We start from the raw sequence: 27621 nt of genomic DNA, 5'->3' as shown, positions 1-27621 counted from the left end.
TCAAGTCTGAACTAATTCTGATTCATTTTATGGATTGGGATAAATTTGCTGGTTGGTGGTTAGCGTGTCAGGCTATTACGTGACCCACAGAAAAAGCTCTGCTGCATGGCTTTTTCTAGATTATCAGAAATTATTCATTGCTCATAATGTGTAGGTTGTTCGGGATCCTTTCTGCCTTTGTTTGAGTCAGAGTGTGAAATAGTCAGTAAAACATGAAGGCAAGCAACGCCACGATGAATGTAACACCACAGCTGGGCGCACATAAGTTAGACGTGGTGTCTTAAGACGTGACTGGCTCCTACATTTAACGAGCCGAGACAAGTGACAAAACAAATATTTAGTGAATGCTGTTTCTTTAAGATCTGGAAACTTACTCTGGATTATAACTTAATGATATTTCATATTTGTTTAAACTGTATAATGAATATAGATGTTCATGTTTGTATGATTGGCTGTGATTGGCCTTCGCGGGCGGCTCAGAGGTCGGGGTCAGCTTTACAACAGCTTGCAGGGACTCTGTCTTTTCAAGGGCAACCTCCAAGGGCGTGCGTTTCCTGCTCTAGTGTCTTGAACTCAGGCTTTCCATTTCGAAGGGGGTTCCCCTTGTTCACTGCGTGGCCTCGCTCTCACAAACATATCAAGAAACAAAAATATTTCGCTTCAATTAAGACAAGTGGTAAATTTCTTTGTCACCATTGCACGTGCCACCAGCACAATATTATGTTGTTTGGATTATGATAAGAGTGGAACAAAAGAGATCCACCTTGAACAACACAAAGTCTAAATCTGCCTCATTTAGGTGTCATATCTCCAATCTCACTGCTGCTCCTTGTTCACTGTTTTTAGTGCATACCAGGAGTAATTTAGTTAGTCTCCCCTCGATAGAGTTAAACACCCTCGTGCATCGGCATAAATCATATTGACGCTTTCAGTTTTTATCTCTGTCAGTAACTGGTGTTCCCACATTGCTCAGTGTGTGATTCACTATCACAGCTTAAATGGGTATTCCCCTCATATGAGGATACGAGACATAAGCATTGCTTATAATATGTCCTAAATAACTCGAGTCTTCGAATTACTGGTGGGTTAACCCAGTCTGGGAAGATTTAGGCAGTACCGTAGCTGCAGTTTCCTGTTCTTAACTGGAAGGAGATGCATTCATGGTGGTCATCTGCCACCGTAGCCCATCTACTTCAAGGTTTGACGTGTTGTGTATTCAGAGATGCTCTTCTGCATACTTTGGTTGTAACCAGTGGGTATTTGACTTACTGTTGCCTTCCAATCAGCTCAAAGCAGTCTGGCCATTCTCCTCTGACCTCCTGTATGAACAGCGCATTTTCACTCAGACAACTGCCGGCAGATATTCTCTGTAAACCCTAGAGATGTCTGTGTGGGAAAATCCCAGTATATCAGCAGTTTCTGAAATACTCAAACCATCCGGTCTGGCACCGACAACTGTGACACATTTAAAGTCACTTAAATCACCTTTCGTCTCCTTTCTGATACTCAGTTTGAACTTCAACAGGTCATCTATTTCCTGACTTGATTGGCTGATTAGATATTTACTGCGGTGAGCATACAGTACTATGAATATATGTGTTGGTATGAAACTTTAATACTCGTCACCATGTTTTTTATGTATGGTGAGCAGTGCATTACTGCATTATGAACAGAAAGCTGGGTGGTATCTGTGTTTTAAGTGCAGTGAATGAGCATAGAAGAATCTCACGAACACAGACATTTAAAATGTAAATGAGAAAATACTTACAGGGAAACAGTGGTAATGTTTGTCTTGCATAGAGAATGAAGCTGTTTCTAGTGTCTTTCAACTTTCAGCTGCTGAAATAGCACAACAGTTAAAACACTGACATATTAGCCGTGAGTACTCCATTAGGCTTTTTTTTCTTTTTCTTTTTTTTGTAAAGATCCTGATTTTAATGTTCTGCTGGTTTTCTACACAGCGCTTCAATCTGAGCTCATTTCTTACATAAACAGCTAATGATAGAAGATCTATGTATGAATGTTTTCAATGAATAAGCTGCGTTTTTCACATTCGCTTTATGGTCGAGCATATAGGAAATAGCAGAAAACAACTGTTTTCTCTGACATCTGCATTATGCAATGTGTCTTTTATCTTCAGCTTGAGGTCAAAAAAACCAATCCAAAAATACAACTGCTGGTGAACATAGATTTTGTACAGCAAACTGTTTATTCCCTGGGCATGTTTTTGAGGAAACTGTATTTTTTAAGAGAAAGGAAGAAGTTTATAGTGTTAATACACAATTTATGTGTATATGTTAGAGTGGAAAATATAGCATCAAGCCCTTTATTACACAGTCATTAAACCATTTCTTCTAATATCTATGTTTTACTTATAGATCTGTGTTGTAAATCCAGTCATCTAGAGTCATTTACTCCATTTACTTTTCTAGAAATTACCTGACATATTTAACCACTAGATCCCCGTAGTGCAAAATCAGTGTGAAGCCCATGTGTTAATAGTGCAGATAACAGCCTGGGGATCATGTGTCCTTGCAGTTAAATGCAGACAGCTCCCTCTTCTAAACGAACCGGAGCATTTCAAGTTGTGAGACTGCAGCTGAGGCAGACTATCTCCTGCTGCGTGCTACTGTTAGAAAGGGCAACTTCAAACGATGTCCCGAGCTGACTCCTCTGACTTATTTCAGAGTTCGGGTGTGAAAACAGCTTCAGTGTATAAAGTCTCGGATGTCGTGCCTCAGAGTATCTTGATGTCTTAGGGTATCTCGGTTAGTAAAGTAATATTATGCTTATTTGCACTACAGAAGTTTTTTTTTTTTTTCTATAAATGTTACAGATTTATTAGCAGCATTCAAATTCTCTTGGCATACTAGTGAATCTCAGTCTTGGATTCTTTCTTCATCAACAATCAGATGAATCACTCACAGATTTTTCATGGGTGGGGTTAATAAGAAAATCATTTTATGCTGAAAGTTTTTAATCTGGTTAAACTGTTTCACGGTCCAGCCTGATGAGTATCTTTTGAATTTTCAGTATTTTTTCCACAACTCCAAAAGATCCAAATGTTTTATTATTATTATCATAAATACTGCAAGGATTATATGCTACACATACTAGACCCCATACCTTAAAATGGGCGTTTCTTCATAAACGTTATTAACACAGATCGTGGCTGTCATTCAGCAATGCCAACTTGTCATGTTTGGCGTCACACCCCACAACCAAGTCCCTGAGGGAGGCCGCCCACCATGTGAGAATGGCCTGTAGGTTACAGTGAGTAAGTGCGTCACTCCCCAGCGAACATTAGGATCAGCGACCCCAGCACGGCCCTGTTCGGTCACAGCGACTGTGATAGCAGCTCTGCTCCGTACAGATTAATCACTCCAACCCCTAAACTACTTTTGTGATTTTTTTTTTTTTTATTTCTTGTGAATAATAATATATGTGATTGTGTGTTAGATCGTCATATTATTGACTCCGCATATTATTGACTTATCTTTTATTATTTGGCTAAATTTCAATATTTTATTCATTTGCTGTTGTTTATACTCTATGTATTATAATGAAATTAAAAGGGCACAGGGTGCCTGGGAGGATGAGCGAGAACTGAGCATTAAGATGTGGGAAAATGTTGCACGTTCAAATGTTGACTACCTGTTGCTATGGCAATGGGTTTGGATCCTGCAGGCTGCAGGACACTTGCTATTTCTAAATAAAGCTTTTTTTTTTCTCACCGATCGGTGGATGAAGATACTCACATTTGAAACTAATCTTCTGAATTTGATCAGTCTGTGTAAACACTCCTCCTATGCTTGCTGTTATTCCTAAAGAGAGGTTACAGGATTATAGATAAGAGCATATGCACGACACAGGATGCACGCTTTAATACTGCTGAAAGAGTGAATTACCGTTTGAAACTGATAGTAATATGCTAAGGTCATTTTTGCATCTCAGTCATTCTGACATAGACCTGCACACTCTGTGTGCTTATAACTGTAGTTTTAGCATTTTAATTGGCATTATGAACCGTTATCATCCTCAAAGTACATTTCATCTGCTGCCAGGTGACAGCTGCTGTCTTCAAGAAGCAAAGAGAGAAGTCAAACTATGGTTGGTCCGCTTTAAATAGTCCCCTGTCCCACGTATGAGTAAAGAACAAAATAAAACTTTTCATTTACTTGTCAAGAAACCTGGATAGGTGTTGAAAGTGTTAATTAGTGTCCTCGAAAATATGTCTTTCCAACAGTATGATGCATTTATTCCCTTCAAAACATATATCATAATCATAATCTGGGTGTACCATTCCCAAGATGAAAATTAAACATTATTTCTGTTTTTATCCTTCTGCTTTATCTTCTTGTGCTCTGAGCTGCTGTCCTACTACGGTTTTTATTCTCTGTGGATATGTGTTATTATTAAACTGGAACTTGAATTTCAAAGCTGAGATTAGAAAAAAGCAGCTTGGTCCTGCCTGTCTTTTGTCCTTGGTGCTGCTTGTACCCCCGTCAGCCTGTAGGGGGAGCCTGTGTGTGGCAAAAAGAGGACAGAAATAGGTGCTGAGACCACATACTCCATGTCTGTGATGATGGGGACTTCCACGCTTACCTCAAGTGGGTTTTGGGCCATTTCACAGACAGCATATTTAGTCCTTTTCCACCCACTCAAGGATGCAGCCGTCTTGCAGTAAATAGCCAAGTATATTAAACAAACATGCCTGTGTGCAATTTGCAGTGTGAAGTGCCTGACTGTGTGCTTCCTGGGGCTGAGGGAGTTTAACCTGACAAATATACGGCAGAAAATGCTTATGAAAATATCTGCACTTCACATTGGGTTACATGATATCTGTTTCTAGGCAACAAGAAGTTAATATACAATTAATAATATGGGAAATTGGAAATCTTCTCAGTAGTTTAATTTGCTTGGGAACTGTCTTTTGTCTGAAAATTGTCTCTTGTATTCTGATATTAATATACCTGGTCTTTTATATATTTAATTTTAACATACTTTAACCTGCAGTGTGGATGCAAGCCTGTAGTGGAGCTTCCAGTAAGGTTTTCTTTTGTTTTGTCCTTTTTCCCCAATAATCACCAATTATTTCACTGTTTATTGGATTTCAAGCTTGCTGTTACTTCAGCAGGATATAGTCAAATGGCATTGGCTTGAAATAAATTAAATGGGCAACCTTTGTGGTTATAAAGACTGGACTAATTGAATGTAGACCCTTTCCTGTGGGAACATAAATCTGAAAGAAGAGCAGCCCGTGCTTGCTGTCTGTTTTGTTTTTCTTATCAAGTCTTTGCTATCACTGGGTTTGTCACAAAACAAACAGGCTGTGCTTCATAATTTGCCCAGCTAACTTTTGTGTTTTAAATTCCAGGGCAGTGCACTCAAGGAAGGACAAATAGAAGGAACAACCCTCACTGGTAAGTAAGATCTTGTATTGACTATTTGTTGTGTAACCTTGGCTTCCTCGTGCCATTACTCCCAGGTTTAATTTAATTCCAAAATGTTGATCTGACTCATTGATTGTGTGTAGGCTGTGCAATTTGCTCTGGTATATATTATATATAATTAGTTGGAATAATTCCATATTATTGTTTGGACTTGTAGATTTAAGTCTTACTATAATTTATTTTAAAGTATTTCAGTATTTTAGTATCACTTGGAGGAATTTAACATTTTTCCTGTATAACCTTTAAGTCGCTCTTTCGTGACCCCTCTCCTCAGAGTAAATTTAATTCCTGCCCACTATTGTGAGTTTAAAGGGCTTAAAAAGTGCACCAATACTCGCATACACACACAGAGATGCACACGCCGCCATCATCCTCCCCCATGGAGCTGGTTATGTTTACTGTCTTGCAGTGTTGGTGATGATTAAAGAGGATTTATCCAAAGAAAATCTGTAGCCAGTTTGTTACCCACAACCCAGACTGACTAAAGAATTCTCAGAATTCAGAGTTAACGATTTTTATGGCCGTACAGCTCCCTTTGGTTTAAATAATCCACGTGGATTTTGCTGCACAACGAAAAGAATTGGGATGTCAAAGATTTAGCACACACTTACAGTAAATTGCTACAGTAAAAAACGCCAGTCCCCACTCTCAGCTCTCCTGATTCTTATTCTTTGGTTTTTCGTACAGATTATAAGCCGCCAACCCCGCCATCGAACTCTGGTTTTCACCGCTACCAGTTCATGTTGTTCGAGCAGCCTCCAGACGCGTCTGTGTCACTCACGGAGCAGGAGGAGGCATCCCGGGGTAATAACTCCACTCACCAGCTTCTTCAGTCTGCTACATTGTTTTCCCACTGCAGTATCATCTATCATATACCAACAGTGGCCGGTTGCCAGCATCTATCTGTTGAATCAGCAATGAAAGTTTACAGCAAGGAATTGAAACCTAACAGTTCCTCTCACATTATAGGTTTTTGTGGTTTTTAGGAATGTATTTTTGGAACAGACAATAAGAAGCCACGTCATTTTACAATATTCATTTCCTTTAGAGGGAGTACTCCTTAATTTAGGGTGTAATATTTCCACATTAGGCTCTGCAACTCCTGAAATATCTGTGTTGATTGAGTACTTTTTACTATAAACTCGATCTTTGTTAGTGTTGCGATTCACTGTGCTGCCTTTGTTTCATGTCATTCTGCATAATTCACAATTAAGATGCTTTAATCAAAGCATTCGGAGTTGCTTTAGGAAGATAATTTTCTCCAAGTGCTTGAACTTAACAAGGGAAATGTTAATGAGGTTAGTGAGTAAGTCTGCTGCAGCGTTAATGCCTGCGGGGTCAAGACAAGTATTATTGGCTCCCACGCACACCTGCACGAGTCTGCCTGACCACGTCTTGTTAACCTCCGCCAAACCTAAAAGCCCCATCAACTACGTCACATGCTTCCACGTGAAAGGCCATTTTAGTTTGATGATATTATATCCATACATCCTTTGATTCAACCTTGTTTGTCTTGCAGAGGTATTGTTTTGTTTACGCTTTTGGATTTTTTTTCCATCCCCCTGAAGTCTGTGTGGGAAGGTGGGCTGTAGCACTTGGATGCACAGTACAGCACCTCACAGGAGGCGTGTCTATCTGTCTATTTGAGTCAGGTCACAGCCGGTGATTTGAGGGGAGATCAGGGCGGTTTGAGACTTCAAGCGCTGCGGCCGTGAATAAGTGGAGCTGCCAGTCTCGGCTGTTTGAAGTTTTGACAGCTTTGTCAGCAAACAATCCGGGCACATTAGGCTGAGGTCTGTTTGATGTTGAAACCTTTGGAAAAAGAAGTGTCAAAAGAGATGTAGTTTGTAGTATGTTACTTATTCGGCTCACTTTGGGGAGGTTGCGATGAACTCTTGCCGCATCGTTGGGGCATTCGCGATGTCACAGCTGGTTAAGCTGAAGTAATAATAGCATGAATAATAGTTTACTATTTAGAATATTTTTAATGTATTCTTGTGCAAAATAAACTGCTCTGACACAGAAGTTGCCCCCACGTTATGAAGCATTTGAACTGAGTGGATCCACCCATCCTTAATCGAGTGGATGAGCGTAACTCCCGCTGTAAGACTTCCTCTCTCCTGCTAGCAGCTCTGTTGATACAAGGGAAATGAAATTAAAAAATTCTCCCGGATAATCACGCGCTTCATTTGATGGGTCAGTTCTGGACACAATTATATGTCAAGAGAATAGCTAATTGACAATAGTGTTTTACACATTAAGAATGAAAGCCTAGTTGTGGTGTATGAGCAGAAAAAAAAACGACGATACATGTGGGATATTTCAGGCCGTATTCTCTGGTTTACCTGCTTCCATATTTTTGCCCAATTGTCCCGGAGCTCGTTAATCCCGCACAGAGAAGAGGAACGGAGGGAATCCCATGCCTCCCCACCTCCTCCGTTAAGTATGTTCACTTATTAGCGTCTGTCCTCCCTCCATGTGGTATGACACAGAGAGAATTTTTCATAGCCCATGACATTAATTGATGTGATTTGCGAAGGGAGAGCATTTAGCCGTGGGTGGAAGACTCCTAATGATCGTTTTCCACTTCCAGTAGTGCAGTCATTGACTCAATTTCATCTCAGATTTTTTCTCTGTTTTCTTTTCATCTCTGGCCATCACTTTACTAATAAAGGGGGTGAACAATTAGAGGTGGAGCAGGGCTGTTGCGAGGAGCCGTGGGAGTCGGCAGTGCCTCCTGCGTTAAGGTTATGAATGTGGGTCATTGAACTGATGGGGACAGCTGGTTTGTTACACAAGGAACTACAGGGGGGCTGCGCTCTTGGCACGGGGCACAGGGGCGTCATCGTAGGGAATCCCCATTGCTCTGGCTGTCCCTGACTGGAGGCTGCCCCCGTGCCAGGGTTGGGGAGGGGGGCAGCCGTGGGCACTCAGACCCTTGTGATACTTGTCAGCCACTTGGCAAGCCCTTAATATGTCCTGCTACTGTTTGGTGCCGACGAGTCAGTTTGTCAAGGGAAACAGTGTTACAATGCCGGGAGGGAAACCCAAGGCCTTGAGAGAAGGCTTGGGGTGATGTTTCAGCCTACACATTAGTTTGCACATACGCTGTTCACACATCGAGCACTCCACATCCTGACTTGAAGCTCAGCAGCTGGTATCGACTGATCAGAAGCAAAAACTACGATGAGCAAAACCGAGAAGATAAGAATTTAAAAAAAAAATTGGCCATGTTTTCTGTATTTTTTTTTTTTTTGTCCCTGATAAATTGTTGGGAAGGCGACAGTCACGTCATGCGAATGAATGGCTCACAGTGGCGTTAGCTGCTGGATCGTACACATTGCCTATCTTGCCTCCTAGAGCCCCTACTGCCAGCTCAGCACACTCCACAGTAATTGAAGCCATTTGCAATGTTGCAGTGTGGTAATGGGCAGATCCATGTCTACCACCCACCCACAGCCTCTACCATTAATCAGAGCTGCGTGGAGTCAAGAGAGCCAGGATTTGGTTGCTACAGCAGGCCTGAGTTTCAGCCAGGAGTCGGCTGCCTTAAAGGAACACTTTAACGTGTTGAATTTTGGATGGTTGTGTTTTTTGTATGTGTGTCTTTTTTTTCTTTTCTTTTTTTACAGAGTCTTGACAGGCTCAGAGTAAAAGTTAAAGTGTCTTGACTTTTCCTCAACTTCCCTTATCCACAAATATCTTTATAGTATTTGTAAAATGGGTTACATCCAGCTGACACAATATAAGTATAAGTGAAGTAATTTGTTAATGAGTCACTTAGTTGATAATTAAGAAAATCATAAAAATCAGAAAGATATCTGCTGCTTCCAGCTTCTCATAATTTCCTTTGGGATGAGGGAAGAAAACAATCACACAGCAATTGATAATGAAAATGAGAGTTGCACACTTTAAAAAAAGTAATGAGGATTTTGGAGTAATTTAATAAAATCCAATAATAAAATGTAACAATAAAATACAATTTAACAATAAATTTATGTTGAGAGTGTTTCATATGTGGACGTTACCTCAAAGAAGCAGCAGATTTTTAAAGCATGGGCAGCACAGTTTAAAGGTGGGCAGCAAAGATTACTGTCACCAGTTCTGCATCTGACCAAATGTGAGATATGGTGAGAATCCCTGCTTCTCTTCATTAGTTACGGTGTTGATGAACAGCCAGGAAAATGTTGCAGATCAATATGATGTGTCAGCGAAGTTGATCTCTCACTTCGTGGTTTTATCTTTAGACATTTGTATGGGAGTTTTTCAAAATGATCCTATGAATTCTTCAGTTGTGGGTAAAACATGTTTTTTTTTTGCCAGGTCAAAAAGACCAAATTGTAATTATGAGTCAACATTTGTGCCAAATTTGAAGAAGCACCCTGAAGGTGTTCCAGAGATGATATATTCACGAGAATAGTTGATTATTCCGATAAACTGTTATGAAAAATAATTCTTTGAGTCATTTCTCGAGCAAATGCTAGTCATTATCCGGTCCTGCCTCTCCAATGTGATGAGCTCTCTCTTCTCTGTTTTATATAATTGGAAACTCAGTATTTCCAGCATAGAGAGAAACAGAGTGGCCAACTATAATTCAACAATTCCCCTTAATATTGAAGCGCTTTTGCTGCTGCTGTGTTTACGGTAAGCTCCGACACTCTCACACTGACCCTGTTTAAGCATCCCCGAAGAACTGTTCTGTTTCCGACCCCTGACCTCTGACAGATACAAAGAAATTAAGGTTGCATTTTGCTTTAATTATAACTATGAATCCTACGTGAAGAGCTCTTAGCCTGATATGATTCCTCCGACACTACCACAAAGCAGCATCGCTTGGTTTTTTTAGTAGTTCTGAGACACTGTAAGAGGTTTAACAGGGACACCGCCCACACCACTAAATGTAGCAGTTCTGTGTCACCTCACAGCAGTCCTGATCTTTCTGCCATGCCCAGACGTGGAAGCAAGGTGGAAACAAAAGGAGAGGCAGGAAGACTTTAAGATCGCCCTCAGGTCCCACACTATCTGTCCTTTCCATGAACACGCAGATGGGAGAGGCGGAAACGCGTCTCGGCACTACAAACAGGCACCAGCCTATTTTAAGGTCACTTGCGAGTCTAGGCGTTTGCGGGGTACCAGCCAGTGTGATAGCACTAGATATTCTGAATTTGCCTCATTTTGGATTTTGCCCAATGATTGCACAGCTTTAGATGGGATTATGTGGGTAAAGCCTTACAAGCAGCGCCTGGTTTCTACTTTCTGTTTGATCATCATGCTACAATAAAACAATTGCCAGTGTGACATGCTCTATTAGAGGAAATGTTTCCTTGTATGACTGTATGGCAGGTTTTTCCCTATGAATAAGGGTAACTGAAAGTTTGAATATTAAAGCATGACTGTCATGAGATTCAACTCTGCCACATGACTCATCAACTATATCCCTATATTGAGGCAAAATAGGGATATAGCTGCCATCTGTCCCCTCACCCCTTTTTTAAAAAAAAGTGGTTCCTCTAAGGGTGTGAGGGACCTTGTTGTGGACATGCAGGGGATCTGCAGAGGCGGTGCATTATCTGTGACTGAAGCACAGGCCAGAAGGGGCACTGGAAGCATGCCCTATCATACAGATAGGTCACTTGACTCCATTGCCCTCACTTGATTATCAGAGACCTTTCTCCAGGCAGCTCTCATTCACAGAGAGCACCTGGCAAGATTCGGGTACTCATCTGCTCATCTCCCAGTTATTATTCATCATTTTCCCCCCACCCGCCCCAGCTGAGCTCAGAACTTGACCTGAAGTTGCGAACACTCTGAGGTGTCAGCCTTAAAAGCTAAATCAAATTGGTGAGAATCGGGGAAAACGGTTGTGTAATTATTAAAACATTCAATCTGAATCTGGTTCAAATATACATACTCGACTTTAAGATTTGATAGGAGGTAGGTGCAGTAATGTCTGCTGGAAAAAGCGTGGAAATTATAACCTTGTACAAGACATTTTGTGCTACATGTAAATGAACCCTTCTGATTTGTTTCTGCATTGATGGGGTGGGGGGTGGGTGAGTGCACTTGATGTCTGTGGCACTGGCAAAGCGCATTTCTCCTCCCATATCTCATTCAAAAATGCCGGAGGATACAAACTGTGGCTCTCTGATGGTGAAAACAGCTACAGTGAGGGCCTGTAAAGCAGCTGCAGCGAGAGGTCAAAAGCAGTAATTTTTATATTTTTTTTTCTATCCAGGCATAGTCAGATTTGACCCCAAACTGTGAGGCCACTCTCTCTACAGATTTGGACTATTTCAATAGTTGGCTTTCTATTCAAAAGATGACTTTCCGATGCTATTCTTGAGCAGCTGTTAATGTAATTACTCCGCATACGGAAATACCAGGATGTCAGTGATTCCCTGGATTACAGAGCAAAGCAGCAAAGCATTGTCTTACGCGCATCCAAACATATGAAGACGCAGACAGACAGACACTCGTTCTGCTGTTGAAGTTTGCAAGTTGAAAGCATGCAGGGTTTTCTTTCCCTGGAATGATAATTGTGATTTTTTTTTCTTCGTTTTTTTGTGTGTTAAGGGAGAGGAAGCTGCAGGGAATCAGCGGTTGTCAAAATCTAAGAAGTGATATTGTCATACCAGCCGGATGGCCGTCTGGTGTTTGTTTAAAAGGGGAGGGAAGAAAAAAAACAGTCCAGGCGATTGAATCATATCTTCTTGCCAATACGTCCTTGCGTTCCCACCTCCATCATTACAGCAACATGTTTTATTTTCAGCAGTGCTGTTCTCAGTGACTCACATCCCAGAGCCATGTGCTGCTCAGTTAGGCCTCAGATGCCCTAAACACAGACCAAGTGGTCATAAGAAATGCTCTTGTAATCCACCGGAGACTCTGCCTAGAATGTACTGTATTTATATACAATATTGCTTATTATGAATAATCTAACGGATAATAATAATTTTTTGAAATCGATCTGAAAACGGTTTCAGATCAGAGTGGAAAAATGAGTACATTTCCCCTCCAAGTGTCTGTAAATACTTATAAATATCTTTGTGTTTGTCTCCCCGCTCCCACAGGTAAATGGGATTTTCAAGCCTTCATCACAAGTTTTGATCTGGGAGAGCCCGTGGCTACTCTTCAGTTTCTCACCCAGAACTACAAAGACTAGAGGATGCTCAGATGCCTGAAATGGAAGAAGAAGAATCTGTCAGTAGACAAATATGAAAGATTTCTCCTCACTTTTACTCTATCAGCAATTACTAAACAGCATACATTCTTCAAGCTTGCACAAGCGAGCCCTCTTTGCCTTTATCTTATCATTACGTTAGAGAGCGAGATTTCCTCTTTGTGTTACACCAGCTGCTTAGGTTTTGATCTCGGCCCGTATCTCTTGTCACGTGGTACGGAGCAAAGGATTTGGGAGGTAGAATTTAGCTTTACCAGGGGGTTTCTTATTAGTTTCCGAACACTGTCGACAAGAGAAGGAAGACGGCCTGATATCACAACTCTGTGTGGAAAGAGTCGATTCTAATTCAGGGGCGGAAACACGTCAGGGCCAAAAAAAGGAAGTGGGAGGTGAAACCGAGACCGCAACACAGCCGGATGCCACAGTGGAACTTGAACCAAAATACTCTAGTGACAGGGCAGGGGAGGGGCCACAGGGCCTGTCATGCTCCAAGTGAAAGGAACTTACTGTTTGTGTAATTGTTTATCATATTTCCATTGACCACTGGAAACAATGAGCTGCTTTCATGCCCTTGATTGATTTGTCTGAAGTAAAGGCTGCTGTGATCTAAACGTGTCCTTGAGTGTAACTTTGGGACAGCAAACCCAGTTTGAACTTTGCACAGTTGCGTAAGAGCCTCACCTGGCCAGTCTGTAGAGGATGATGCGGATAAACTTTTCAACCCTTTCGCGATGAGATACTTTTCAGAACTCGCAGGTCTTTGTAGAAGGTGGGTCAGAGGACCCCCACCCCCCACGCCATGAGGAATATCGGTTTCTAACCAGCAACTCTCCTCTGGGAGAGGCTTGTATCAATACCCCAGATGTCTGAAAAAGGCTGGATTTACATCAGTGACTTTGATGTCCTGATGATCAATCTCTAGTTGGTGGTTTCATTGACCTTAATTTGGTGTCTCATCGGTGGGCTAGGCGGGAGTAGGTAATGGAGGTTTTAGTTCCTTTGGTGGTTAAGCCAGCCTTGGTAAAACCCTTACGCGGCCCCTCCGTGAACTCTGGGAGATCATTGATCAACTTGTCCTGCGTTTGCTTTGTTTGCCTCCCCGACTTAGCAGTCAAAGCAGCCAAGTCAACAAACAACAACAACCAAAACGGCACGCATAAGCACACAGTTTGTCAGTGAATCCATTGCTTTTGAATAAATGTTAAGTATCTGTCGGTTTGAAAATTACTCTTGACCTTGATTTACCCATCTTATTTGACTTATGAAATCACATTTTTAACAATTGGCAAGTAGAGTATAATTCCACACTCATTGTGAAGCATGCCAAGTGGGAGAGCATTCTTCCAAAAAACCACCTACTTGAATCCATCAGTACACCACTGAAATGCCAAGATTTGTACTTCCAAATACACTGTGCATTTTTTTCAATCCTTTATATCTTGGAGATATCCTGCCAAAACAGCTGGGTTTTGCCACTCAGCTTCCTTGAATGTGTTTATTTTTACTCCGAATGTCAGGAGAGTTGAAATATTATGATTAAGAAAAACTGACAGCTGTAGTTCATCGCTGCACAGTATATTGCACTTCTCTGAAAAAAATAGCTCACATCCCCTGATGATATGGGAAAGGCATTTAATATTTTTTTAATTTATTCAAACTTAGATTAATTAAAAGGAATTTGTATAATCAATTCAATTGCCTAACCACCACTGAGTGATCTAATATGCATGTTTACTTGGAGTCTCCATTCTTCTTTTCTCTTCGCTGCAGAAGTAGATTTATTTCACTGAACTTCATCACTTACTGTGAGCAGTGGCAAAGTGAACTCGACGGTGACATCTGTTCAGTCCATGAGACGGCATGATCCGCTGGCCATTTTGCACACGTATTTCTGTGCATTTAACCTCGACAGACTGGCATTGTCTTTATATGAATCTCAGTGTGTGCTTTAGCCCACCTGGAAACTTGAGTCCCGATTCTAAAAACAAATTTCACATGATTATCCAGGTTTTTAGGCACTATTGAACACTTGTTTACATTCAACAAGTAATCCAGAATTTTAAAATACACCTCTTGACCTCTAAAGATTTTTTGCTGAGGTATCTGTGCTCACCCTGCTTTCTAAATGCACATTGGTATCCGTATTAGTAAAGCTCTACTACACATGGCAGACTCAATAGGAAGATAATTTAAATACCTGTATGGATGCATGCCTTAAAAATAAAGCTAAAAGCTTATGTATTATATTTTACATTCTCCCCTCAAACTGTACAGTGTGTAACCATTAGACCATTAACCTTAGTGGTTTTACAAAGCCATTTACGATGTGTTTCTCATTCACACACAAGTTCCGAGTTACTGGCATGCCATACGAAATAGCCTTGGGTTCAATTCAAGTAGCTTGGCTTGTGGAGCCACTCTCTAATTACTGGAAAATCTTCTCTACTACTGGATCTGCACTACAAGAGAAGTTATGAGGTTAAAAGCAGGTGATTCCTTAATGTACTTTAATTTTACAGGCATGTGTGCAGGATAAAGTGAGCATCAATAAAAGGATTGTTTTAAAAGGACCCTTCAGAATATCAGGTAGTAATTGGCCAATGGTAGTATCAGGGTGAAGGTAGAGTTATCCTCATCTGCTGCCTGGTAAACAATAATAAGATACACTAAGGAGACAAATTAAAATCTTAAATCTGCATAGGAAGAATATTTCTCTCCAACTTGATTACACTTCTTCCACTGTCCTTTGTGCCAAATTTAAAATTTTACACAGATAGGGCGTAATACCTTGATCCTTTTTACCAAGTTAAATGTCTGAAACTTGGTATACTCTGTTATCTCTAATAGTTTGAAGTTGGAGGTACCTTTATACTACAGACTGTATCTGAAGGATATTCAGATACAGATACATTTCAAAAAAGCAAAACCACTTCAGAAGTGGCTTAAACTCAAGCTGGCAGCTAAAAGGAGCCCAGCTGCATAGATGTCTCGGGTAAAAATAATCCTTATACCTTGATTGTGATCTCAGTAAAACATGGCCTGATGAGTTTATGGACTCAAGCACTAGTTCAACATATTATTGAATATAACACCATCTTTATTTTGTACTTGATGTTCACCATTCAATTTGAAAAGAGGAGAGGTTTTAGGCCTACCATGTTAGCTACATGTCCCTTAGTTTCTGTCAGGTCTCTGGGTTGTTTGTTACAAATTCTTCTCAATTGGATGATGTACTAGTGTGACTATGATGTAAATTAATAAACCATATGCCCAATTTTAAAAAGTTAAGAAACCTTTAATTGGTGGATGAAGTTAACTTTAAAGTAGTCAATAACTAGTCAGAATTGGCACTGAAACTTAGAAACAGGAAGTGAGATCCTATCTTACCAGTTGTTTCATGCACGAAACATGGAATGCTCTTTTTATTTCTTTGCATCAGCATGATCGTGATTGTTTTTAGCTGGTTGCCAAAAGCTTTAAAAATGAAGGACTGAATAATCTGGTCTGTTAATTAGTTTCAACCGACAGGATTCTTTCATAAGTGGTTAATTATAGGTCGACACTATTGTTCTGTTAATTACATTGTGGAGTTAAAACGGACCTGTTAGCAGTGTTTCTCAGTATTACAAATCATCACAGAAAAATGTCACTCTGCCGGAAACCCAAAGTAAAATTCTGCACGCTGTTCTCAGGTTTGAACGTGCCCCAACTCACACCACCATGATGATTGCGCCCCCTCATCGATACTTGCAGTTGTGTTCTCATATTTTGTTGATGGTACCACAGGTTACACAAGAACAGCGCAGGAAATAATAAAGAATGTAAATGTACAGGCGTGTAACTTTCCAGCTCCTTTAATAGTAAGGAAAAACCACTTTAGTTTTTCCAAGCTTCATGGGGATAGCTAAACTTATTTGCCTGCACATCCACGCTGACTGGGAAGTTTCCCGCTTTAAAGTAAGCCTGTGCTTCCATGGAATCCCTGTATGCAAAAGAGCCCGGACACTGCAGTCAAAGAGATCTAACGCCGCAGGGTCATGGACAAACAACGCAGGCCTGCCTCATGTGACCCGGCTCACAGTCGAGGAAATAAACCAGCAACAGGTACGGTAGGTGTTCCAGCTCGACTGTTCAACTTTCCAACCACAGAGCCACCACCCGGCACTTCCCCTTGGCGAGATACACTGCTGTACAGAAGGTCCTCAGTCATGCTCGATGGGATTCTGATTGATTTGCATCTATGGACACAACAGTTGAGGAAGCCTTTTTCCATGGATCACTGGGTTGATGAACTCATGCATTTTTGCAAGATGACATAGTAATATAATATGGTAAATAGTGATTTTATAAACATTATTATGAATAATCTCATCCTATCAGGTTTTCCTGCTACTAGAATACAAAACTTAATAGAAAACCTTCTGATAATGTTTAAAAGGCAAATTGATGTTCTGCAACTTTTACCTTCACCCCTGGCAAACAGAATCAAGACAAATTTAACTCGCGATGCCCTTTGACCTGGGCCAGTATACAAAAAGTTGATACAGTGAGCAAGCCGAGGGGATGAGTCAGTATGACGTGATGAAGCCAAAACAGAAAATCTATATTCAGCCTGTTATAAGAATGTTGCAATTCGAATCAAGTTTACCGGGATCACTGCTGTCTGCTTAACCGATTTAAGGTATCCTACAAGAGCGGAGTGAAGACACCCTGAGGGGGACAGCCCACTGGTATGACTGACACTCATAAAACGCAGACGCGAGCACATGGAGGACTTGGTAATGAGACATACGAGATCACTGGCTGATCTGTTTGTATAAGCCCCCTAAACACTGAGCATGATTCAGACTAATTCTCCCACACTGTTTACACTTCTGGTTCATTGAGGTACTATTAATTTCTCAGGTCTGAAATATTCAAGCTCTGACATTTCATTCAGTATTTTCTGAGAATGTTGCACAGGCCTGTGTGGCTTACACTGACACAGCAGCAGCAATGGAAAATATATTTAAAGAAACCTTTCTTAAAATCATTAATTAGGAGTGAAACCATTCAAAGATTGTTAGTGGATGGTGACTCCAAAGCTTTTTATTTTTTATTCTCTTTTCTCTCTTTTTTTGTAACTTTTAGTGTAATAAACCAAATTACATGGGTGTATTTAAAAAAAAGAAAGAAAGAAAAAAAAGAAGTTGGGGTTTTTTTTTTCTATTTTTTTCACAAGTTGGCAAGTTGGTGAAAAGCGAGCCATGACGCTTTGTCCACTGTCATCTCTTTAAACGTCTGTGGCTTCCGATCACTTTTCCACTACTACCACCCGGAACTCACATGTCCAAATACAGACATTTAGGGGCGGGGCCGGACACTGCCTTATTTGGAGTTTCCACTTAAGCGGTCACTGGGGCTCCAAGTCGAAGCAAGCCTGTGGATTTGCAAAGCCCTTGCAATATTTACAAACGATTAACTTCGCCAATTACTGCATTTCTGCGACAATGATGCTGCATGAAAAGGAGTCAGTGTTCTGCAACGAGCATGTAGGAAAGTACAAAGTGTGTGTATGTGTGTGTGTGTGTGTGTGTGTGCATGATCACCACGAGACAATGCAGAGCACCTACACTTTCAATATTCAAGTTTGTGCCTTTAGCTTTGAAAGAAAAAAAAAAACAGGCCTGGGAGTAAGGTCAACAAAAATACTTTTTTTTCACTATTTGGTTAGTTTGGGCACAATGTTAAGAAACAACTTGTGATAGTAAGCAGTGTACTGTCTCAGCAACAATCCCCAAAGCCACAACACACTCTGTTACTCTCTCACACACACACACACATGCATAACTAGCCGGCTGTGTGCCTGATAAATGCACATGAGGACTGACAATAAAGATAAGTACTGCTGAATCATTGCAATGTTTCCACAAGGACGGGAACACATGAGAGCCGCGGGTCTTCCTGAAGAAGGACGCAGCTGGATGTGACATGTGGATTTTGTAAACTTTGCAGCTATCTGTCTGTCGGAGCCTTTTTGCCTCCACTGTAGTTTCCACCGACTGACGAGCGGAGAGCCTAGCGCTAGGCGCCCATGTCCATATATGGTCATCTACGTCACACAAATGTTCCATCCCCCTATTTAATACGGGCAGACTGGAGTCCCCTATCCAGCTCCAATAGAGCAAGTAGAGCTGCTCTTGTGCAACCAACACCACCACCTCCTCCATTGATTCACAGACTTCAAATTCCCCCACAAGCAGCCCATCAGCTTCCACAGTGATCAGATTAATAACAACAATAGCCTGTGATCACACAGGGGGAGATAACCGGCGCTGCTCATCCTCCGCGGGATACTTGGATAGCTACAGCAACAGGATTCATTCCTGCTCCTCTCTCCTTTTTTTTCACGCCAGATCCACACCTGTGTTTTCCACTTTGAGAACACCCGGTGTTTTTTTCTTTTTCTGTAACTGTCTGGGATACCTGCGCGTTGCCCTTTATAAATGTCGGACTGAATATAACTGCTATGACAGGGAAACTAGCGGACAAGATCCCTCTTACCATGAGCAGTTTAATAAACACGATCCCTGACAGTCTCTACCCAGAAGAGGACATCCCGACGTCTATGAATATTTTCACCAGTACGGAATCCATTAATCACTATTCACAGATGAACACAGGTAAGACCTTGATCTACTTTTGAGAGAGAGTGTGTGTGTGTTTTAAGAAAAGTGGTTCAAACTGCGATGCGCGCGGACGGCAACAGTTGTCTCGGGGCTTTGGAGCACCTGTTTGTGCTTAGGCTGTTGCGCACAAAGGCACAATCCTAACCTGGACTTTTTTCTGTTTTTTGCGAGGGTTCAGGTGAACATCGCCCTCTTTACATTAGACAGACTACGCAAAAAATGCCACTCAGTTGATCGTGTGTGTTTTTAATGTTGTCGTTATCATAATTCCATTGTCCGTACAGCCGAGATGCCAGGATTTCAGCCCGAAAAAGCCAACTGCTGCCTACTCACGCGTAGAAAAAAACTTTTAAAACATCGGCTCATGTGTTTCATTTAAGTAGCGATGCGTAGCTTAAAGTGGCTTTAATTCAACAAAGCTGAGGCGTGTTTGAGGAAATGTCTGGATGTGAAAGGTTGTGTGAGTGGAAAACGGCTAATTTGCGCAAAGTCCATTAAAAAACCGCGCACGGCTCCGTGACTGAATCTGAGATCTTTACGCTGAGGGAAAATGTGTTTAATTAGGCCTATGTGGTCAAACTCCACTGTCACCGATTTGTTCATCTAATATCCCGCAAAGATGGGTCAACTACTTTAGACAATGACTCTCATTCACAACTCTATTAACATGTCAGATTTCAGTAGGCGTGTGTGGCCGCTTTCCCCCCCTATATGAAACACGTTTAGACGTCAGGCCCGTGAACCTGCTTATATTCAGTGAATGGCAAGGCCGGATATATTAACTGATTTATCGCGTAGTCTAAATCGGGATAACATATTTATATTTAATTCAGACGCCTACCTAAAGTCGACTTGTTGTTCGGCTCAGTGTCGTGGATTGGCATTAAATCAATCCCTCGCTGTACAGCTTTAACCCTCTGAGATGATGGATTAGTGATCCACCAAAAATATCAAATATTTAACTTCACGTTTCCACCTTTAATTTCGTGACCTTGATTTACCTGCGCCGTGCACAACTTCATCCACGACTCTCTTTTCTTTTTATTTCCTCTCCAGGTGTTTTGTTCACAGATTAAATCAGATCTTTAGTTTCATTTTAAACTGAAATATTTCCCCCTCAATTATCTCAAAGGTGTGCCTTTGAATTATCCAAGCGCCAGGTGTTACACTTGACATTAAAAAAAAAAAAAAAATGGAATAAATACAAGTTTATGACATACGTGTGTCATATTATTATTATTATTATTTTGTTTTAACACGGCAGTAGAATATATTTTGAGACCTTGGTTGGGACGTTTAAAAAAATGAATGAAACTTAATAAGGAAAAAAAAGATCTTGCGGATTACAGGAGTGTGTGTTGCTACTTTAAACCTCTCCTCTTGCTGAAATTCTCCCAGTAAACTGTAAGCCATATATTTACAATAGGTCCGTCTGTTTTTGTCCTCCTGTTTTTATTATTTGGGGTAAAATACAAATTTTTTAAAAAGTACATTTTGAACGTATTATGCTGTGATTTTACAGGTGGAGCAGGTGTGTGCTATGCTCTTCAAATCTGACCTATAAGAAAAGAGTGGTGATTTTAATTAATGCCCCTCATTCTATTTAAACACAAAATACCTTGAAAAGATTTAGAGTTAAAAAATAATAATAATAATAATAATAATAATTAACATAAACTGAGACTTGTTTTCTAAATGTCATAGAAAAATATAGCTTGCTCCAAGTCTCCATGTGTTAAATGGTATGGTGCACAATGCACAGAATTTTTTCTTTTCAGCCAAATTCCAGCAGGCTGTAATTACTGGGAGGGAAAATATAAATGAAAAGAGACGTCTTTTTTAACTGCTGGCAAAGAGAGAATTTCAATTTACAAAAAAAATAAAGTCTCACATTTAATTTTCAGAGTATATAACCAGCACGTGTATATGTATCCCATTAAGTACATCTGTATTTGGTGGGTTTAAAGGCGTCTTCTGACAAAGTCAAATGTGCATGAGAGACTGTTCGTTCTGGGTTGAAGTGTGAGCGATAGAAAATATCAAGGAAATTTTGTGAAATGGGATAGGAAACACGTAAATTTCCTCCCAGATGTTCTTTGTTGCGTATGTGTTTTGAATCCTTGAGCGTGATGGATGTGGCGTCTGCCTTTATAATCCTCCCTGCTGTAAAGAAATCAAATCTTGCCATTCAGTTTGGCTGTCCTCCTGAGGGACACAATGACTGGATCAAAGGGGGTGTTTAGGTCTTGATTTATGAGAGCTTGTGGGATCTGAGAGAGAGAGGAGCGAGAGAGAGACACCCTTCTCTCAGATGCAGGAGTCAGTCACTTAACTTACAGGTCTGACAGCGTTCACATTTCTTTATGAACTCTATGGGACTTCTTTCATTTTTCATCGTTTGTTGTCTGTTGCACAGGTATGCATAACATCTGAATTCCGGACAAACCTTGAGGACTGCCGCTTAAAGTTCATGTAGCCAAGTTTTGTTTTTTTTTTCTCCAGAGAGTGCGCCATGTTATTACTTTCTTAGGCTTTTCTTATCAAATGATTACGTTTCAAATTCACATATGAGCCGTCACGTGGATGATTTATTCATGTGTGTTTTTTATTTGCTTTCATCTAGATAATATCATGGATCTGGGCATGGGAAGCGAGAAAGGAACCTCGGAGATTCAGTATGGATCCAGCTTCCAGTCCAACCGCAGCGGCCAGACTGTCACCTACTTGGGGAAGTTTGCCTTTGACACTCCTCCTTCAGGTGGCATTGGTGGCTCTGGCTGGTGCTCTGATAACAATATCATCAGTCTTGTGAGCGCGGGGATCCTCGGTGTTTCTCCATCACCCGGCACAGTAACGACACAGACATCATCCTCCGCAGCAAGCATGGGCGGACAGACGTCAGACATGGAGCAGGTATATGGTCCACCACTGCCTGCCTATTCCACCTGTGGTGACCTGTACCAGGATCAGGTCTCCTTTCACCACAGCCCTGCCACCAGCACGCCTCTAGCCTACCCTGGCAATGACTATCACTCCACATCAAAAGCCTCCATGGATGGCAGTCTTTTCTCCATGATCCCAGACTACAACCTTTTCCACCATCAAGGGGAGGTCGGCGTGATGGAGCACAAGCCCTTTCAGACCATGGACCCCATCCGAGTCAACCCTCCACCCATCACGCCCCTGGAGACCATCAGAGCATTCAAAGACAAGCAGCAAATTCACCCAGGTTTCATCGGCGGGCAGCAGCACCCACCTCAGCACCACCCCCACCACAGACACTCACCCTCAAACCCATCCGACCACGGAAGTACCCCAACCGTCCCAGCAAAACCCCAGTCCACGAGCGGCCGCACGCCTGTCCGGCAGAGAACTGTGACAGACGCTTCTCGCGCTCAGACGAGCTCACGCGTCACCTCCGCATCCACACGGGTCACAAACCCTTCCAGTGCCGAATATGCATGCGCTCCTTCAGCAGGAGCGACCATCTGACCACACACATTCGCACGCACACGGGTGAGAAACCCTTCTCCTGTGAGTTCTGTGGACGCAAGTTTGCCAGAAGCGACGAGCGAAAGAGACACGCAAAGGTGCACCTGAAACAGAAGGACAAGAAGCCAGCTGACAAGAGCAGTGGGGCAGCTGGGAGCCACAGCTCGCCGCCCAGCTCCTGCGGGGGGCCAACTGTGGGAACGTCATGACCATCACTACGTGCACTTGGACTGGACCCTCACCACACACAATAAAGAGACGTAGGAAGAAGGGATCACGTCTGCTATGAGATAAATAGGTGACTCTTTTCCTCTCTTTTACACCCCTGCTCTTTTCAGTTCCTTCTATTTTTGAGATGGATGCCTTTAGTTTAAGTAAGAGGGGAAAGGCTGCTACGCCCTTCTCTTTCAAGCAACTCAGAGCCTCAGCTACTGTAACACAGTGCCAACACAAAGAAAGGGCACCGTGTGTATCTATAGGTTTTGGAGTGGATACACTTTTGTAAATTTGAATGAAATTTTCTAAATTGGAAGGAAGCCAGAATCCAGGATAAGGGTCGAAACACACAGAATTATGAGGGAAATGAGGAGCGAGTCGTCTGGGGATGTATGCATTAATTTTATTAGGCTGTTTAAAAGTGCAATTGGTTACATTTGTGTACCGTCATGGAAACCTTATTAGTGGCACTTGACTGTCTTTTTGTTGTGTTCTGGGTTTTTTTTTTCCACCTCTTTTTGAATGTTGTTTTCTCAAAGGAATGTGCCAAATGTATTGTGGTGATGCAGCCAACCTTGTTCTTTTTACTGTGCCTGACATTTGCCAAAACATAGCAGTGGTATCAGCTTAGCACAAACGTTGAGTTAAAGGAACGCTCAGATTCATTAACCACACACCAGATTTAGATTTACCTGCACAATTGAGTCGGATCTAGAGAACGACTTGACTGGGTCACACAACGCAAAACCGATGTCTTGTCCTGTTACATGTACACACACGCCTGCAGCAATCGATGCCTTTGCCAATACTTATTTATTTGTAGTCACTGTGATACACTGTTTTTTTTTTGGGTTGCCTTTTTATATGGTGGCTTCATGTGGCGTTACCAGATATAATTTCTGTTGCTTTCTTTTTCCTTTCTTTTTTAGAAAAAGCTCACCAATACTGTTCATTTATCAGTTTTCTTGAGTTCTGCAATTATATGCAATATAATCATGACAAATGCCACCGACCCATAAATCAAATTAACTAAGAGCACAGTTAGACGAATTGAACTATTTAAATAAGCACTGGGTTGCAAACCAGCAGTATATGAAAGCAAAGCTAAATAAGGGTAAAAAATGACAGGGGCCACTCCTCTGTGATTCTTGGAGTAAAAGGACTAAACTGCTTGGTTGTAAGTCATCGAATGATGAGCAGTATCCCATAAGAGGAAAAGAGAAACATCCAAATCCATGTTTACATCTTTTTTTAATACAGAGAAACTGAGCTGTAAACTAACATGTTGGATTTTTTTTTTGTTGTGTTTTTTTTTGTTGTTGTACAGAATACAAATATGTATGCAGGTAGCTACAGTAGAAGTTTCACTTTTTGTACTCAAATGTCAAATGCACCATAATTCAGTATTAAATCGTGCATAAAATTTATGTGCATGCCTTCATGCACACTATGTAAATACAAATGTCTGCATAAACAAGAATTTTCAGTTGACTGAATGCTTGTGCAGAATGTGTCTTAAAGCTTTTAGTAATGTAGTTATAATACAGAATATTTTGTTGTCATAGGTGATTGCAAAAAAAAAAAAAACAACAACTTTTTTTGGAGCACTACAGTAGTGCCAAATATGGTGTGCTATCTCCCATTAAAAAAAAGAAAAAAGAAGAATAGCATCTGCACCATGTGTATGCTTTAAAGTGGAAACTGGTTTAAGGAAGCACTAATGTGTTCTCTGAATAAATGACAAGATTTTTTTTTTTTTTTTTTACATATTGTGTATCTCCATTATAGCAATATCGGTTATTTTAATTAGCACATCTTCCCCACTGTATTTAAAATAAAAAAAGGCACTGGTTGCTCTCAGATAGATGTTCGCCCGAATGATTGGATCTTTTTTTTTGAAGTATATTACAGTGCAATGCTGATCATTTTCACAAATGACTCTTTAGTTAAATTACTTAGATTTGTGCTTACAGAAGGAAACACCTTTTATGGTTTAAGGAAATATTTTGTAATATTTTCTGTGTTATAGTGATATTGATTGATATCATAACAATAACCACGTTTGATAATAGTGCTTTGCTTTACTCATGGAAAGCAAAAAGGGGTTTTTTCCCCCCTCCAAGGCTGTGTTATGGTTATGTGGTGCAAATGCAAAACATCCTAACTGACATACCAATATCAAGATTTTATCCAGTACAATAAATGTATTATACTTTGGGGCAAAGCCAATGAAACATGTTAAAAAGAAAAATAAGACTAAGGAATAAATAAATTATTGTTGAGGCAAGTAAAAAAGACCAGATATCAAACATATCAGTAATGGATTCAGCAAACAAAACAGGAGTTAAAGAAATATTTGTGCAGTAATAACCTTGTCCATGTGATAGCACAATTCAGATTTTATATCGTTTCTCAAACACCGGTCCTCTTTTAAAAAGAAACATGCTTCCTGCTATTTACCTTGACAACATTTCAAATTATTAGCTGTGCACTCTGGCTGATAATGAGTATGCTTTATGTGAGGCGGAGAATTTACATGAACAACGTTAGCAGCTGGGAAAAAAAATAAATAAATATTGAAATGGTCAGCAAAGACAGCGATCAGGCTGAAAGAGAATATGAACAGACAAATGTAAAGGCCAACAGTAAGGTTCAGAAAAGCAATGCCACAGAGAGCACAGTGCACACAGAAATGAGCTTCCAAAGTCCATACTTTCCCTTTCCTGTTACAGTTTTCACTGCAGAGCTTCCTGGCAAGTGTCCACTTATTTTCCAATTAATTTGGCCTCAGAGAGCCTTTTCTCAACTCATCTACGTGGTTACATGAACAGACCTCCTTGCACTTTTTGAGATAGTCTAAAAGTTAACACAGCCCTGTGCCATCTAACTGCAATTCAATGGTTTTGAGATAAATGATTCTATCACATGCATGGACATCATCTAAAGATTTCTTTTGTGATCTAATATAATGTCACAAACAAACAAACCCCTGAATACATTTTACTTTTGCAGATTGACACATTATGTAACCCCCTCCTTATCTGTATTGCCACATTATTGGCTTTGTAACAACGACTCATTTTCACACATTGCATTGGAGTTTGAGCGACGGCGTTGTCCTGTCACATACATCCTCATGGAGTCAGCACATAAGAATATATATACGGCACATGAACCAAAATGTTTTATCACTGATGCTCATCTAGATTAATTTGACGTTAGACTGTGGATTATTTTGAATTGATTTGACCCAAAGTTATGCTCTCCTCCAAGAGACAAACTGTGTTTATGTTACTTTCTGTTAAAGATTGATGTAGAGTAAGGTGTCTCCATGAAGCCATTTAATTACAGCTACAAACGTAATATTTATCAGTCTCACTGTTTCTGTCATTTATTGTTTTGTGGCTAAAAAATGAGTAACCCCCCACCACCACTATCATCCCACTCCCTTAATGTAATATAGCGGCTAAACAATAGAGCCTGCTCCATGTTCTTCTGAACAACCATCTGAGTAAGGTGTGAACGGTACAGACATACATCAATGGACTGTTAAACTCAGAAACAAACCCACCACCTTTAATAATGCTTTTCCAAGAATTCTTTCTTTCTTTCTTTCTTTCTTTCTTTCTTTATTTTATGGTCTATTGTCCAATAGTGGGCAGCTGAAAGCTCTGAAATTGGAATTTGCCTCATCCCCTGCTCCATGTTGGACTTGAGCCAATATCAGCGGCCATCTTTGTGCCAAACTGGGTTGCAGGGTTGGCTGATCAAAAACAATACATGATGAGAACTCCGCAGGAGCAACAAATCATAAATGTGACCTCCCTCTGCTTGCAACTGAAGGCAGCCTTGTGCTAATGTTTGTGTGCAACTGTTTGATTTGGTCTCCGTAAAGCTGGCCTAGGGCAAAGTCCTAGGTTTGAGCTCATTCATGACATTTAATAACTGTAGGATTGTTTTTTAAAGAAAAGAAAAAACAAAAAAAACAAAAAAGATGTTTGAAGAGATCTCAATAATGTGTAGATATTATAGGTAACTCACGTCATCTTATGGACTACAGGGTGGCTTCAGGGATTTTGTGGTCTTCGGCAGTGACACTGGTGTTCAGATGGAGTCAATACTCACTGTTTTCTGTTGTGTTGTGTTTCCTTTCATTACAAGTATCCTCATGTTTGCATGTGCACGGAAATGTTCCAAAGTGCTACCCTCAGACGCTGTAGTGGGTGGCGCTCATTTCTTTATTATGCATGAAAATAAAAAGTCTCATTGGGTGAAATGGGATAAACCTTACAACAATGCAAGACAGACAATTGGAAACACACACTGGGATAACTGTTCTGTTGGCTTTTTTTTTTGTTCAAGAAAAACAAGGGGTCTTGTTTAAAATGTTGTGGATGTCTTTAGCCTATTTTATGTTTTTATTACCTTATAATAAGGTCCTTTTATGATGAGCTGAATATTGAAATGAATTTTACTATATCCTTGTGATGGGGAGGTGTGCTCCCCTGTTTACCTGGCACTTCAGTTTGTTGTAATGCAATTGTTTTGTTATTTCTATGTATAAGTACTTGAATAAAGAAAAATATAACTTGCCTTCAGTTTACTCTGGTCT

General features: G+C 40.7%; 2 protein-coding genes across 3 annotated transcripts in view; both read left to right on the top strand.

Moving 5' to 3' along the window:
* pebp4 (phosphatidylethanolamine binding protein 4) overlaps positions 1–13857 on the top strand; it is a 52380-nt gene extending 38523 nt beyond the window's left edge. For both annotated transcript variants that reach the window (XM_003452641.4, XM_025896955.1), the window contains 3 exons: positions 5378–5423; positions 6141–6257; positions 12524–13857. In XM_003452641.4, coding sequence (XP_003452689.1) covers positions 5378–5423; positions 6141–6257; positions 12524–12615 — 255 coding nt within the window. In that variant the 3' untranslated portion in view covers positions 12616–13857. The remainder of the gene's footprint in view (positions 1–5377; positions 5424–6140; positions 6258–12523) is intronic.
* A 4919-nt stretch (positions 13858–18776) lies between these two features.
* egr3 (early growth response 3) lies at positions 18777–27600 on the top strand. The gene is given in 3 exon segments (XM_003452640.5): positions 18777–19295; positions 21925–22553; positions 22556–27600. Coding segments are annotated over 3 exon segments (1230 nt in total). The 5' UTR covers positions 18777–19141; the 3' UTR covers positions 23003–27600.
* The last annotated feature ends 21 nt before the right edge of the window (positions 27601–27621 follow it).

Source organism: Oreochromis niloticus, linkage group LG12 (assembly GCF_001858045.2).
Source record: "Oreochromis niloticus isolate F11D_XX linkage group LG12, O_niloticus_UMD_NMBU, whole genome shotgun sequence".
NCBI classification, from domain to species: domain Eukaryota; kingdom Metazoa; phylum Chordata; class Actinopteri; order Cichliformes; family Cichlidae; genus Oreochromis; species Oreochromis niloticus.
Note: the sequence above shows the minus strand (reverse complement) of the source record. Positions and strands in the feature narration are given on the sequence as shown.